The following is a 13,944-nucleotide window of genomic DNA, read 5'->3' as shown; positions in this document are numbered from 1 at the left end:
GATGGTTTTGTTGATAAGGAAAAACTTATGTAAAAAAATTCCGTTAGCTCGTTCGTCCCACGTGGTGATGAAACCTGGTTCTTATGAATCTAACCAATCCGTTGCGTTGTCACACAAAGAAAACGGAAATAATCGAAGACGTACAACATCATTGGTTACTCTATTATACTTGAAGGTGTCACATAATTGAAGAAATCACTTCAAGTGTTGGTTTAGGTCTTTCACCACGTTTCCCTTGAATTGCAAGGTGTTTTGGATCATCTGAACCATAGCTGTTTTAATCTCAAAATTATTGGCATTGATTTTTGGTCTTTCGATGCTACCTTGCACTGCTTCTAGTGTTGGTAATGTGAACTTGTACCACGTCTTTTGAGCCATCAATAGGTCTCCAATTATATTTTCTTGTTGTTCTGGTCGATTGTCAAATAACAGATTTTCCCGAGGTAGATCAACTGTCACGGGTGGATTGTTGTGCATCAACAGATGATTGCGCCTAATAATTTGCTATGGATCAGGATATGGCTCAATTAGAGTGCTTCCACTTCGGGTCATAAACAAATTAAAAACTGAAAATAATTTAAACAAATAAAAACAAAAATAAATAGACAAAAATAAAAAAATAACAGAATTAAAAATAATATTGTATCTATAGTTTTTAACTTTACATATTCTATTGTAAAAATAAATTCTAGATCTAATGCTGAAACCTCTCCGACAATGGTGCAACAACTTGATCGTCGCTAAAAGTGAGAACGTTTGACTGAAAAATACTACACCAAAAACATATATAATAAAGCAGCAGTGTCCGCCAAAATACAAATCAAATTGTAACATAGTAAAATTTTACAACGGAACACATGAAAGTGTTATAAGGGTCATATTCAAAGGAGGATGAATTAAATCTTACGAAAATACTTTTACAATAACATGTTTAAATAGTAATAATTAAAATACTATATTATGATAAACAATAAAAGAGATAAATATCATAAACTAAATTAAAATAAAATAAATAAAAAGAAAATCAAACAAACAACCAAACTAATTTAACAAGGAGAAAGAGTAATCTCCCCTAAGGGAATTAGCTACTCATGATTTTAATCATCTCAATCTCAAATGAAATAAACATGTAAAAGAACACAATTAAATCTAATGAGAAAAGAGATAAAGAAATAATCTTGTCGATGTCGATTAAACACAGAGTAGTAACTCTCTCGATTGGTAAACTAATATTGTCATTTGCAAAGGAAAAGAAACTGAAATACTTCGATTGAATAAAAGAAATTTTGGATCAAAACTTATTCCAAGACAAAAGAACAAAAGCTTTTGGAAAATAAAAGAGAAAAACCTAAACCTAATTCTAATCTACAAGGGGTTTTAGATGTGTAAAAGATACTTAGTTATATTGAACCCTTAAGGTCTTATTTGTAGAGCGAGTAGAAGCCCTAATTAGGTCACATGCACGTCCTAAGTTTTCGAAAAAGTGTGATTGTGTAGACGAAAATAGCCTTGAAGATCTTGTGCACCACGTCAGGCTGTGTCGTGCCACACATAAGTTGTGTTGCAACACAACACTAAATTTATGGGCTTTGAAGTCCATGTCGTGCTTTTGCGGGTGGGGAAGCTTGTGCAGCCCTAATTCCTACGTCCATTAGGCTTGAAATTAAGCATACTGCACACTCAAATACACAAATTAAAACTACCTAAACCCCGTGTCGGCCTAATAGGTCTACTAATACTCAAAGTATGTGTAAAAACACTTATTTTATTTACTTTTACTCATCACGTACTAACTACTGAAAATGCAATAAATAATATTAAAATGGCTAGAAAACAAGCTCGTTAAATGCCGTTACGTATCTAAACTACCACTACAATTGACGGTAGGTCATGTCGCTACATTTCGAGTTGGAACTAAAGGGAAACTTTTTTTTACACATCTGGTGCCTCCACATAAAGAGGCGACAAAAAAAAATGTAAAATAAAAACTAAAAAACAATAAAAAAATAATTTAGACCCACTAGTGTAGCCACTTCTAGTTTTGTTACCAAGTAAAAAAAAGTTGTGCCACCACTTTTGGTGCTGTCACCAAGTTTATTTTTTTTTTACAGATTAGATGCCTCCAATAAAAAAAAATTACACACTGGTGTTGTCACTTCTAGTGCTATCACCAAGTAAAAAAAAGTTTCACATTCGGTGCCACCACTTTTGTTGTTGTCACCAAGTGTTTTTTTTTTACATTTTGGGTGGCTCCAGTAAAAGTGGAGGTACCAAAAAAATAATAAAACAAAATTTACACCCTCTAATGCCATCACCAAATAATTTTCTTTTTACAGATGGGTGCCTCCACCTGAGGAGGCGACGCCAAGAAAAAAAAAAAAAAGGTTCCTTCTAACTGGTGTCGTCACTTTATGTGTTGTCACCAAAATAATTTTCTTTAAATTTTTTTTATACCTCGAGAATACCCATAAAAATATGAGTATTTTAGAAAACACATACCGCTGTTGCCTGAAAAAGTGGCGGCATAAGAAAATATTTTTTTCCTTCTCAACTAATCATGCTCGAATCATTAAAAGATGATTGCGATGTGCCGCCTTGAGAAGTAACGGCACCAAATGTCATTGTGAAAATTAAGTCATTTATATAAATAATCTTGAGGTTGAATCATTTTCATAATTAAAAAAAAATAGATTACTTTTCTGAAAAAAGTAAAATTGACGATAAGAAGAAACAAACATCAATATTTTTAAACAGTAGTTTTCACAACTAGACCTGTCCATGGGCCAGGCGGCCCGGCCGGGGCCCGACGGCCCTCCCGAAATATGGGAGGGTTCGGGTAAAAATATAGGCCCAAAATATGGGCTTGGGCAAAAAAATGAGGCCCGTTTAAAAAATGGGCCAGGCTCGGGCTCAACTTTTTTGGCCCGAGCCCAGCTCGACCCGGCCCGGCCCGGCCCAAATATAATAAATATATATTTTTATTTTTTAATTTTAAAATACTTTAAAAACATTTTTTATTTTTTATTTTTAAAATATTTTTTTTGTGTTTATTAAAATCGGGCCGGGCCGGGCTCGGGCTTATTATTTTTTCAGGGCCGGGCCTGGGCAAAAATTTAGGCCCATATTTCGGGCCGGGCCCGGGCCTAAGAGTCGGGCCGAAATTTTTTTCCGAGCCCGGCCCATGGATAGGTCTATTCACAACCTTAGAAAATTGTGCATTGCAAGTCTAAAATCCATCCTCAAATTCATCATTTCATATACTTGGACTCTCATCTTTTCGGCTTTTTTACCAAAATGATCCAAATTTTTTTATTATTTACAAAAGTGACTCACTTTTTCAATTAAGTACGTAAATGACTTGAATTAAACAGTGAACATGGGTGGTGCCAATAAGATTACCGTCACACACTATCACGTCAACTAATAATTGGTTGGTAGAATAAAAAAACAATTTTTTTTAGGTGGTGCCAATATATTTAGCGTCACCCATATAAGTAGTCGTATTTCATATAAGGCAAAAAAAATAAAATTGGGTGGTGTTAAATAGATTGGCGTCACCCATATCAATTTTTTTGTGGTGCTAATTAGATTGGCGTCACCAGTCCTTTAACCTTTGCTTTTCTGTCTTCATTTTTATTGCCTTATATCTCCTCTGCCGTTAACCTTGATTCGAAAAAGCTAATGTAAAATGAAAAGAAGAGAGGAAGAGAAAAAGGCAAGGCAAATGAGAGAAGAAGGAAAGTTTTTTAGAAAAGTTGTGTTTCCAATATTAGTTCTTATAAAAAATAATTCAATGTTATGACTTAATATGCTTTTTTAATTCACATTAGAAATATAATTAGTTAGTTAAGTAATTATTTGTTATTATTATTTTGCCAAAATAATTATTTGTTGACATAATTTTGACTTTAGTAAAATTATTTGTTATCATTGTGGCTTTTTCCCAGAAAAAGTGCTTGGAAAAATAAAAGCATTTCAACATGCAAACATAATTTTCATAATAAAAAATATATTTCTAGTTAATGCTAATTAATCTCTCTATTTTTCATAAAAGGTGCTTGGAGAAATAAAATATTTTCTTTCATTTTTCTGGAAAATTCTTCTTCTCTCATTTTTCATTTTCCTTTTAGATCTTTCCCTCTCTCAGACAAAAAAAAGGTTTTTTTTTTTTTTGAAAAACTCTTCCTCTTCCTATAACTTTTGTGGAAAACTTTCCTCTCATTTGCCTTGCATTTTTCTCGTTTTCTCTTCTTTTCATTTTTTATTAACATTTTCAAACCAAGGTTAATGACAGAGAAAGAGATATAAGATAGTAAAAATGGAAGAAAATGAAAAAACAAAAGTTGAGGATGATGACGTCAATCTAATTGGGCACCACAAAAAAATGACATGAATGACACTAATTTATTTAGTACCACCTAATTTTTCTTTTATTTCTATGAAATACGTGTGTGTATATAAATAACGCCAAATACATTGGCACTATCTAAAAAAAATTATTCTTTATTTTATCGGCGAATCATTGATTGACGTGATAAAGTGATAACACTAATCTCATTGGCATCACCCATGTTCATTGATCCATATCATTTTGGTACTTAATTAAATTATTTTTGTAATTAATAAAAAAATAGATTTTTTATTAAAAAAAAAACCAATCTTTTCCAACCTTGCTCTCTCCCTCCCTTGTTATCCACCGATCACTGTCAAATTTTTATACCATTGCTTGCATTTTAAGGTTCTCTGCAACTTTCTGCATTTCAAGTCCCCCCTTTACCTATTCCAAATTCCAATTTCCAACGCCCCACTTCCCCTATCAAAATTAACCCACTTAGCTAATAATCCCTTAACCAAACCCCAAGTTAAATAAGCAAAAAAGTCACCCCCCCCCCCCCCCAATTTTTAAGGCAAAGTGGAAGATACGTACTGCCAGTCTGCCACTGCCACTTTGCTTACAAATCCATCGATATTGACTGCCAAAAATAAGCTGCCATTTACATAAACTCTTACGCCATCTTGCTTTCCCTCTGTGACAAATGGGACACTTCTGAAATCTGAACCAAGCGTGTGCTTTTTCTACCCTTCAATGACAATATATGTGTGTGTGTGTATATGCTCCGTACACTCATCCACGTAATAGAGATAAAGGGTTACAGAGGCCAACAAGTCAACAATGCAACGTATAAATGATTAAACTCGTAAGCATCATGTTGAAAGTAGGATTGGTCAAACCCACAGTTATTTCTTCTTCAAATGATCCATGTTTTGATTTTTTTTTCCTTCCTCGTTACTGTACTGCTTAGATCATATACTGTTTAACTGTACAGAAAAGGCCGTCTGAAATGGTAAAAGTTCATCCTTGAATTTAATGTATTCATATTGGTTAAACTTTCAACAGTTTGGCCACAGTGAAGGTACTTGCAACATCTCGTATGGTTCTATCAGCTACTGCCAATATGAGGGTACTCCTTATAGGCCATGCATATATAAACTAAACATGTCTTCCATGCAAATTATTGATGATGAAATTAGATGCTTATTGCCATACTGCAAATATGGAATAACCTAACAAGAAATTGATCACTACTCTACACGTATAATACTTTTTTTTTTGAGAACTCTACACGTATAATCCTCACATACATATATCCATGCAAAGTGTTGTTATGAACCTTGTTTTCTTTTTCAGAGATTATTCAAATGCAAAAAACAAGAAGAATAGATCATGGAAATTAGTGAAACAAAGAAACAAAGGTGAAGTTGTTAGGCATTGATATTTGACAGGTATCAGAATGGAGCCATATGATTTACCTCTCCCAACATATCTGCAATAAAAAAGGTGAGGAACTCATGGTGGAGAAGGGGAGCACGTGCAAAGTTCATTTTTGACATGTACCAAAGCTTACATAGAATGTACAACTTGCACGTGCCCTGCTTCTCCAACAAGAGCTACTCACCCCTCCACCATGGCGGAAACTTCGTAGAAGAAGAAAATTGAAAATTTTTAAGTAAACTACAGATGAGTGGAGAAGAGCAAGGGAAACCCTCTTGTATTTATACACAAAGAGAGAGAGAGAGGTGAAAAAGAAGAAGAGAAAGAGTTACTGAGATTGAGTCTAGAAGTGGGCATTCTTTAAAGACACTTCCCAATATAAGTTTTCAGATATCATATATAGACACCTAAAAGGTCCATACCCCTCCTTCACTACCCCATCCTTTGATGAATTTTCAATAATGATACAAAACACAATGCCACATTCATTACTTCCCATGATCAAAAATTGATCACCACTCGCCCTATCAAATTAGAATCAAAGCTATGGAGGGTCCTACCATTGGTGCAATAACGTGGCATGCAAGTGCAATGTGATGAAAGTGGGGATTGAATCATTGATGGTGCATCTCCTCCAGGCAGTAATAGATATGACCTTGAATTTGACACAGGTTTCTGCAGTGAATCTTATTCTTACCGGTTTTTGATTAGTGGGTTGATATAATATTACCCTATTACGTATGAATTGGGTGATGCCTTCTTCTTTTTTCTGCCGCCAAATAGAGCAAAACCCAGTTTTCTTTTAATCCAAAACTTGCTCATCATCATCATCATCATCATCATCATCATGTCATCACTACAAATCTGCATTGAAACTTTAAAATTCTTAAAATCTCATCATTTTAAAACTCCTAGTTCAACACTTTGTTAAGAAAAAACAAGTGGTGTTTTTACTTAAACTACTGGTCTATTTGCTGCTTTTGGGAATGGCTAGGGAGACAATGGTCCTTTATTTACCTCTAGTACCATCCTGGTTGCATTAATTTATTTGTGATGTATAAAAGGGATTACAAAAAGAGAAGAGACGGTGTTATTTAAGAAGGGGGGGGGGGTTGAGTGTAAGGATGGGAGATGGAGTAATGGGTAATGAAAAATCTCCACAAAGGTAAAGATTTGCCTTGTAAGTCAAGTAAAAAAAAATGGGTGCATCAAATGCAGGCCTAATCTTTAGATTCTGAAGAATCCAATATGGAAATGCTGGTGCTGGGAACTTGACATTTGACCAAAGGATTGATGGATGTGAATGAAAGATTGAGTGGTGTAGTAAAAAGGGGGAAGGGAAGAGACTTTGGCTTTTTGGAATGGTGAAAAACAACCAGTAGGGATGGATGGTGATGACCAATTGCAGACAGCCAGATACAGGCTAAAGTAACAGTTTGAAGAAATTGCACGTTGGGGTTGCGTGTTGGACCCCCTAAGGTTTTTTTTTTTATTGAAGAAAGATAAAAAAGAAAACGGGTTTGCTTTTTTTCTTCTTCAAACAAGTTTTTATTGTTGGTTATGGAGAGAACAGGGAGAGTCCCTAGGTAGATATGATTCCCTATCTTTGGTAAGAATTTATAATTCCTTGCATCACCCCCCTTTGTTTACGGTAGTTTTCACATCACCAAGTCCCCGGCTCCCTTCTTTTTTTTACCTTATAAAATTACACTGATATGAGGACTCACAAAGACACAAAATCACACTGATATGATGACCTGAGTTTAAATACATTGAAATAAATTTAATTTGATTGAAATAATTATTATTGCTAGCAAAATAAAATATAACTTTGAATACATTAAAACGCATTATCTTTTATTTATTATCTTTTATTTAAAAATTAGAGAAATATTATGAATAATTTTAGACATTATGTAAAAAAGAAAAGGAGATTATTAAAACCTACAGAAAACAATTGAAAGATCCTCAATGTCTAATTCAGGCAAAGATTGAATTAGGTTGAAGAAAAATGATTGAATCAATGGTTGATTCTTTCTATTTTTTAAACTTTTTTAATAATTTATTCAACCAAAATCAAACCAATCGATTGAACCTATCAAATTGAAAACAAATGGTCGGTCCGGTTTTAAAAATTAACTCATGAATAAACGATTACCAATTTTCTAGCATAAGAACAAGATAGTCATTATCTAATTTCCAACATATAAATCACACTTTTAATAGGCCAAAAATCATTTCTAAGCTTAATTGACAAACTCACAACATAAAATACATTCAATTGGTAAAACAGAGCCATTGCAAAATCTCATGTTTCAGTAAATAACAAAAGTTTTTATAAACCTGGTTGTCTAAAGCCCCAACAATCAAACAAAAAAAAAAGGTGGCAAATCAGCTAGCATTAAAACTGGTTGTTCACCCAAGAAATCAATCTTCTTCCTCTCCCTCGTTCTCAGCAATGTTGAAGTACCTTAACTCGTAAACAGTTCGATCTTTGTTGGAAGCAATTACTCGGAGCCAATCCCGTACATTGTGTTTCTTCAAGTATTTTTTTGTTAAGTACTTCAGATACCTGCACAAAAATGAAGAAAATGAGTGAATGAACATGTCCAAGCACAATCTGGATGATCCAACTCGCAAGGCAAACTACAAGCAATACAACATAGAAAAATGACAGTTGAAGATTTTAAAAGCAAATGAAACTAGTGAGGGAACTAAATTGAAACATCCCATGTTTATAAAAGATGAGTCATCATCCATGCCAACACCAGAGTTATCACCTGGAGGTCGAAGCAAATAAGACTACCATAACAGAAGACAATTAAAACCAACCTCAATTTGAAGTATCTTCAATGCTTTCTAAGTGTCCATACTCCAAGAAAGCTTATGATACAAAGAGATACTCATGCCAACAGAAAGATACAATCCTATCTTAAAGCAAATCAAGCAATCTCTTTTTGTTTTACCTCTTAGAGAAGTCGCCATCGGAAGTGACAGTAATTTTGCTCTTCTCGCGAGTGAGCGCTACGGTTTCACCAAGTGCACCAGCCTTGCCTCCAACCTTGATTCTCTCTTGAAGGAACTTTTCCAGAGAGGCAATGTCCATGATTTTATCCTCCACTGGCTTCGAACAATCGATAGTGAAGGTAACTCCCTTCTTCTTCCCCTTCGATCCCGCCGTTCGACTCATTTTCAGTTTATCCTATTCAAATAACCCAATATAGAAAATATTAAAATCAACCAAATTTACTAAAGTCCAGTCAGTACAACAACATGAGACTAATTTTTTTCCCTCATGTTCTTGACACGCAAACACATACAAAGGTAAATGTGCTGTATTCCAATAAGCCCAAATGAAAACATTAAATCAACGATTCGACTATCCTATACTTGGCATATACTATGTTGGGTCATCGTGACAAAATTAGGAACTAAATTACATTCAAAAGAAAACCTATGGAAACAGAGGAATTGCTACATTGATTAAAAAAGAGGAAAAATATTAAAACATTATGAGTAACAAATGGATTTTCCTTTATTGTAGTTTTCAGACATTCTATGAAAAGTTCCCTAATTTCTCGGAAAGCAACACATATAAATAACCATATATTATTGCTAATGGGAAAAGAGAGCTACCCGTGAAAGAATGCGTTGAAGCTCTGGGGAATGGCGGCAACCAAGAAGAAGAAGCAAGCTAGGGTTTTTAAGGCTTTTTATTTGTGCATTTGCTGCTTTCTTTTGATCTAGCGCAACAGCGGTGTACCATTTGCTCTGTAGAAAGTAATGGCGATCAACGGCGAAGATTCAAAGAAATTACTGACTCAAAAAAGGAATTTTCTTCTTATTATTGACATAATAATTTATTTGTCTTCCAATTTTATAAAAAAAATTATTTTAGTTTTTTAATCAATTTTTTTTTACCTCTTTTAGTTCTTAAATTTATATTATTTGTATTCACAAAAAATAATATTATTTATATTTAAAAAAATAAATTATATATATTTTACTTTTAAAATTTTAAATTTTTTAAAAAATTAATTAATTTCTATTAAAATTAAGAGAAATAATTTTTACCTCACTTTATGGTGAACTAAATTTAAAAATATGAAAAATTAGATTGAAGGGTAAACCAAAAAATCGTTATGGTTGATAAACAATAATATCAACATTGGGAAGAAAAGTATGAAAAATATATTTAATATAAACATTTTGTTTATCAGACAAGACGATTGAATAGCTATATTTATTTATGGTAATTCACGTATGTGCTTTAATTAAAAATTAAATAAATAATAATAATATCAAAACGTATATTTATTGTCAGTCTTTTTCAATTTATTGCGGAGATGTTACAAAACTTAATATTTTAAGACTACAAAAATTAAATCCTAATGCAACTGTATATTTCTTTTTCAAATGGTGGGTAAATGAGAAGAAAATGTCAATTTTAAAAAAATTAGAGAAATAGGTTACGTTTTTCAAAATTTAGGAAAATAGATCGATTTTTAAGAGAGTGTGTGAAAGTGCGTCCCATAGGGTGCGCTTTTAGATGGTTAAATGTTAGTGTTTTTGTTTTTGAGTCTCAAGTTTGATTCCTCTTTTAAACACGTTCGTTTTAAAATTTTTTTTATTGTTAATTAATGTTTTAATTAATAAATATATCATTTTCAATTTTTTATTTTTAATTAATAACTTCTTTATTTTTATAAATAAATTAATAATTATATAATAAAAGTATATGTTTTTTTATATTTTTTATTATGTTAAATATATTTTATTTTAAAAAACATCAACTAATTTTTTTGATATATACAATATTTATATTTCAAATATTTATTTTCTCCACCTATATTGTGGGTATCGTGATTCCTAATATTATAAAATGAAATAATTATTTCAAATATCATTATTATTTTTATATGTGAAATATTTCAATTAATTATTCCAAATACATATACAAAAGATATAATACTAAAATTTACTATATTCATGATATGAATTAAAAATAAATATTATACATACAAAATTATATTTACTAAAAATAATGATATTTGCAATAATTATTTGATTTTATAAATAAAAGAGTTATTAATTAAAAATAAAAAATTGAAAACAATATATTTATTAATTAAAAAATTAAAACAATATGAAATAAAAAATACAAATGTGCTTAGAAGATAAATCAAACCTGGAACTCAAAGGTGAAATCAATATTATTTAACCATCTGATCAAAAGAATTAATGTGTTAAAAAAGTCAGAAAGTGCGTCCTGTAATAAGCATTCTATATGGCGTGCTTTCACATTTTCTCTCTAAAACTCGACCTATTTCCCTAAATTTTGAAAAAAAAACTATTTTCTTAATTTATTTTTTAAAATTAATAATATTTCTTTTATTCATAAAAATCCAACTTAAAATACCTATCAAAACCTTTACAAATTACTTAATTCATCCTCAAGTTTCCCTTCACGAACCTAAAATATTATTAACCCCATGCTTTGAGATAAAATTTAAGGCCTGTAGGTCAATTTTCAACAGCAATTAATAAATTAATAATTATTTTTAACTGATATTTGGCTGTGTCGACACTTAATAAAAAATAATTTATACTTGGATAATACCTGTATTTTCATGTGGTTGACTTGGGTGCCGGTAATAGAGATGCCGACATCGCCCTGTACTATTCATTTCAGGTTATTTTTATAAATATTTTAATTTTTTGAGCTAGTTTAAAAAGAAAAACCCAATTTTCAACAGCAATTAATATATATAGATTATAAAATGTATAAAGGAAGAAGTAACTAAGCATGGAAGCCCATCACTTCGGAGTTCCCGAAGCTTGGTTTCCCTGACCCACAACATGAGAAATGGTCAAGTCCTCTCACCTTTCATTACTATTATTTTATATTTTTAGGCCAATCTTGAAATTGGTATTATCGCAAAGTGGAAAGGGAGTTTTAATGTTTTTTTTATAACTTTAGATAGTGAAATTTATATATTTATTTAGCTTCTCTTTGTTTTATTACTTCCATTCATTGAATCTAATTAATCTATAATATAAAAATCCTACCTCTTTTAGTATTTTGAGTATATCCCATTTCTTTAAAAATTAGTAAGTATATGTTTTGAATATTTTATTTATTAAATTGATGTCTCTCTTTTTCTCAGAAGACCTAACTGAGTAGTTAGCGGCAAATTTATAAAATCATCATCAGATTCATTTAGGGGATGTGGATTGGCAATATTTCTTTGGTCTTACTGTGTGGCGTGTATGGAAAAATCGCAATCTGCTTTTATTTAGGGTATTTCATGTAGTGCAAATGAAATTATCAAAGTATCCTATAGTTGGACCAAACACTATGGATTCTCTAATAATAAGGCAACTAAGGAGGCTTTACAAATATCAACACCACTTTCGACATTGAACAATAATTGGGTTCGCTTAAGATCTGATGGTGTCGTTAAAGAGGGAATCGGTTTTGTTGCAACTGGGGGTGTTATGAGGGACCAAAATGAAAGATCGATCCTAAGGAGGATAATGAAGAGGTCGATAGGATCGCAAAACTAGTTCAAGAGAGGAGAGAAGATCTTTAAGTGTTGGACGTTTCCCGGTTGGGAGTCTAGTTTTATCTTATTGTAATCTTTTCAATTTATTGTCATTTCAAATAAAAATAAAAATTGATGTCAATTAAAATTAAGATAAATTTGATGTATTTTAGGATTTTAAAAGTCATTAAAAAATTAGAATTTTATGTTATGTATATTTCTTATTTTTATGAATATAGATTTTGAGGAAGTTTTATAAATATTTTCATTAATCAATAAAAATATGTTTTCTCTTTATTATTTATTTTATAAGCAAATTTTTTTTCTCACTACTCTAAAGACATTTTGCACTAAAAAGAAAAGTCAAGGATTGAAACTGCACCAATTGCTATTGCTTATCTTTTCTAACCTCGCATTCAAAGGAAAAAAAATACCATCAGAGGTCTTCTACCATCCCATTTTTGCTTAACCGCTCCGCTACACAATTATTATTTGGGATAAATTTTAAAATTATTGATCAACTTTGATTTAATGTGTAATTGTATGCATAAATTTTAATTTGGTGTAATTATACACGTGAAATTTTAATTGTGATTCAAATGTATATTTGAAACTTTAATTTTAATTTAATCATACACATTAAAAAATACATTAATTTATTTTTATATTGGGTAAATACAATTATTTATGTTTGTAATATATAAACATAAAATGATGTTATATCAATAATTGGGTCAAATCAAAATTTCATATGTATAATTATACAAAATCAAATTACACATTAAACCATAGTTCATATATAATTTTAGATTTTCATCTAAACGCGAAAGAAGTAAAGAAAGGTCAAAACCATAATGAAAGGTTTTGAACCTATAACCCTAAGCAATTATCCTCACATTTAACCACTTAGCTGCTTCAAGGATTTTCAATTATATTCGACAATAACTTTATATAAAAGAATATCTTGCTTAGAAGTGATGGTCCCTTTGAATCGATAATCAAATTCATCCTCGTTTTTTCATCCAAGATCTTAGATGTTAAGATGTAAAGTTTTATATGAAGTTTCTTTTATTTAAAGTTTCAGATATGATTAATATTTTTAATTAATGTTTAATTGTGATTGATTTGATTAACTTATTTTATTTATATCTTTACGAGGATGGTGAAAACTAATATCTCGACATTGCTTTTAGATTTATCAAGCAAAATTTAAATTGATAAAGAGCTTCGATATATTTTTATTGAGTTATTATTATTATTATTATTATTATTATTATTATTTGTCTTAAATCGTCTGAATTATCACAACAAGCTTTTATGATATTGGTTTCCTTTAAACAAAAAAAAAACTGGGATGTTTAGAAGTCAACCCTACTAGATCTATTGCATTTCTTGAAATAAATGGAAGCATAAAAAATTAAAGGTTATAATCTACTTTCTTTTTATAATATCTATTTATTTCTAATAAATATTTATATAATAGATTGAATTTATCTAATTTATTTCTATATTGAATAGAGTGGCGATTAAAATGAATGATTTAATGAGTATAAATCATGAATCAAAAATGGAAAATCATAAAAGATGAAAAAAGCTTTTAACTTTAGTCATTCCATTATATTGACA

General features: G+C 30.9%; 1 protein-coding gene across 1 annotated transcript; it reads right to left on the bottom strand.

Annotated features, from left to right (window-relative positions):
- Window positions 1-8,023: 8,023 nt before the first annotated feature.
- On the bottom strand, window positions 8,024-9,576 carry LOC105761063 (60S ribosomal protein L22-2). Its single transcript, XM_012578726.2, has 3 exons — window positions 9,410-9,576; window positions 8,740-8,975; window positions 8,024-8,345 (listed from the first exon to the last, which is right to left on the bottom strand). The coding sequence occupies exons 2-3, from the start codon at window positions 8,961-8,963 to the stop codon at window positions 8,201-8,203; spliced, it is 369 nt and encodes a 122-aa protein (XP_012434180.1). The 5' UTR covers window positions 8,964-8,975; window positions 9,410-9,576; the 3' UTR covers window positions 8,024-8,200.
- Window positions 9,577-13,944: the final 4,368 nt, after the last annotated feature.

Source organism: Gossypium raimondii, chromosome 11 (genome assembly GCF_025698545.1).
Source record: "Gossypium raimondii isolate GPD5lz chromosome 11, ASM2569854v1, whole genome shotgun sequence".
NCBI lineage: Eukaryota > Viridiplantae > Streptophyta > Magnoliopsida > Malvales > Malvaceae > Gossypium > Gossypium raimondii.
Note: the sequence above shows the minus strand (reverse complement) of the source record. Positions and strands in the feature narration are given on the sequence as shown.